Source organism: Octopus bimaculoides, chromosome 22 (assembly GCF_001194135.2).
Source record: "Octopus bimaculoides isolate UCB-OBI-ISO-001 chromosome 22, ASM119413v2, whole genome shotgun sequence".
In the NCBI taxonomy this organism is placed as follows: Eukaryota; Metazoa; Mollusca; class Cephalopoda; order Octopoda; family Octopodidae; genus Octopus; species Octopus bimaculoides.
In genome coordinates, this window is record NC_069002.1 from 30013233 (window position 1) to 30016417 (window position 3185).

The 3185-nt window shown below is 39.5% G+C and overlaps 1 protein-coding gene across 1 annotated transcript in view; it reads right to left on the bottom strand.

The window, feature by feature from the left end:
* The window catches only part of LOC106868249 (ADAMTS-like protein 2), a 66711-nt gene that overhangs the window by 19790 nt on the left and 43736 nt on the right, over positions 1-3185 (bottom strand). The window contains exon 5 of the mRNA XM_052975683.1: positions 1854-2667. Coding sequence (XP_052831643.1) covers positions 1854-2667 — 814 coding nt within the window. The remainder of the gene's footprint in view (positions 1-1853; positions 2668-3185) is intronic.

The following is a 3185-nucleotide window of genomic DNA, read 5'->3' on the forward strand; positions in this document are numbered from 1 at the left end:
TTATATATATATATATATATATATATATATATATATATATACACACATGTATGTATGTATGTATACATGTGTGTATGTATATGTGCGGGTGTATGAGTATGTATGTGTGTGTGTGTGTGTGTGTGTGTTATGTGTGCAATGTAGTAATGTTTTCAAGAGGAACTTAGTCACAGCTGACATTTCCAACAAAATAATCGCTAATCGTTCCTAAGCTGTCATATTTCTACATTTACAGACGAAAACATTGAAACGCACACATACACACACACACAAACACACATATATTCTTACACGCACATACCCACATTTTCATACACACATTCATGCACACATACACATGCTCATACGCGCGTACACACACGCATAGTTACACGCATACATTCATATAAACATATACACACATATTAACACACATTTATACACCCTCACAGATATTCACATCGGTGCTCTCCTTTTCTACTCTAAGCACAAGGCCCGAAATTTGTGGGGAGGGTGCCAGTCGATTAGATCGACCCCAGTACGCAACTGGTACTTAATTTATCGTCCCCGAAAGGATGAAAGGCAAAATCGACCTCGGCGGAATTTGAATTCAGAACGCAAAGACAGATGAAATACCGCTAAGTATTTTCCACGGAACACCTTGGTTATATAAGACCTACGACTACCGAGGTATTGCTGAAGACATTCTACAGGAAGTTGCTCTGAACCAATATTGAGCAATCATAGAATATTGTATCAGACCCAAACTAAAGATATAGCAGTCAGAAGCTTCCTCTTGTAAGACAATATCCCACAATGCATTTGTAGTACCAGTGCTGATACGAATCTTAGCTTCAAGCGCCACCAGCCGAGGCTCAGCAGCTTGTCAGGTTGAGAAAAGCAAACTGTCAAAGTATTGGTCACTCTCTGATAGGTTTATGGTCAAGCTTGCGGTAGTGGAAACCTCCGGCGTTCTTGGTCCCTGCTATCGTGAAAGGAGATGGCTATCCGCAAGTGTAAGCCCCGAGGATCTGAGTGACTGTTCCAGCACATCTCTCTCACCTTCCTCCAGGGCCAACGCCTTTTCCATTTTATCTTCTTGGACCATGAGACGGTCTGAATTACAGGAAATCCAGAGAATTTAGGCATTTCCTAGCTTACTACACGAGCAATAAACCTATACAACCCCTCACACATAAATTCTGCTCTAGATTTCTCTACCATATAATTGTTGTTGTCTATCAGTTATATCCTGTGTACAATATTATTCATCATACTTTATAACAGGACCTAAAACTTAGTGAGTGCAAAACAAACTACTTAAACATTAGCCCATGCTACATACACTGCGTGGAGGCGCAATGGCCCAGTGATTAGGACAGCGGACTTGCGGTCGTGGGATCGCGGTTTCGATTCCCAGACCGGGCGTTGTGAGTGTTTATTGGGCGAAAACACTTACAGCTCCACGAGGCTCCGGCAGGGGATGGTGGCGAACTCTGCTGTACTCTTTCACCACAACTTTCTCTCACTCTTTCTTCCTGTTTCTGTTATGCCTGTAATTCAAAGGGCCAGCCTTCTCACACTGTGTCACGCTGAATATCCTCGAGAACTACGTTAAGGGTACACGTGTCTGTGGAGTGCTCAGCCACTTGCACGTTAATTTCACGAGCAGGCTGTTCCATTGATCGGATCAACTGGAATCATCGATGTCGTAAGCGACGGAGTGCCAACAACAACAATCCTGAGTACAATATTATTCGTCATACATTATAACAGGACCTAAAACTTAGTGAATGTAAGAGAAACTACTTAAACATGAGCCCGTGCTACATACACTGCAAAAAACCTCAATCAGAAAAGATGATAATACATACTAAGATGTGATGACTTCCTCACGCCTTTCTTCCGGTAGGTATTCAAGTTCTCTTTGACCGTCGACAGGGCAGGAAGGAAAACGGGAAATCGCTTTTTCTTCGGGGAGCTAACTTGAACACTTTCATTTTGATTATTTCTTGCTTTTCTTTGACGTTGAGAAATCGAAGAGATTTTCGGAAAATATCGAGCGGTTCTGTTTTTCGTGTTGCTTTTCTCCAGCGTCCTATTTTTATTCGTTTTAGTCTTGCTTCGTTTCCTACTTTTCGAAGTTGACGAAAATGTCGGTGATGAAGACGGAGATACTATTTTCACATAGATATGCTTCCTGAGTTCCTGGTTTCTATCATGTATTGAAAGTGCCAAAGGTAAAGGAGATGCTGGTCCTAAAGAAGAATAATAATGAATATTTCGCTCCTCTACACGTCTGTGATTGTTCCTGTGGTGTTTCTTACTAACTTTGCTATCGTTTACATTAGCTGAATAAGCGTCGCTTTCTTTAAACTTTCCTGGTGATATATTCGGCCCATACGAAGACGGAGCTGTCTTGAAGTGCCCATCAGAAGGATATACAGACGAAGCGGGATGTGGTCTTAACAATGCTCGCGTAGCTAATCCTTCAGTTGGGTTCTTACTGTGAGGACGGGCATGGACTGGATTATAGTCAAAGAAGAGCTGACTGTCCAGAAGTGTTTGCCATGTAAAACTCGGTTCATTTTTCACTGTCATTTCCTTACTTTTTATCGTGGCGTTGTTGAATGTAACTATGTATTCGTACTTCAGCTGAATATCTGTGTTCTTCTTTGACGTGAAACCCTGGAAATAGTAATAATAATAATAATAATAATAATAATAATAATAATAATAATAATAATAATAATAATAATAATAATAATGCCGGGCTTCTTTTCAGTTTCCGTCTATCAAATACGCTCACAAGGCTCACTTCTGTTTTTTCTTCCTCCACTTCACTCTGTATTTCATATCTTCTTTATAATAACTATTGCTTAACCGTTTTCTCGCACCGTCTCTGATGAAGGGATATATAAAACATCCCGGAAACAGCTGTAAGACCTTCTCTTTATAAATGTTCTGGAATCCTTCATAGCCTTGGATTTGATTTTTTATTTCATTCTGCTAATTATATATATATATATATTAATAATTTAGAGAACAACCACCAAGATGCAATCCAAACAATGATGGTGACTGATCTCCCTCATTGTTTGGATTGCATCTTGGTGGTTCTCTAAATTATTAATATATTTTTCATTACAAAATTCAATTTGATATTATTAATTTGAATATCCTTGTAAGTTTAGATTTTGACATTC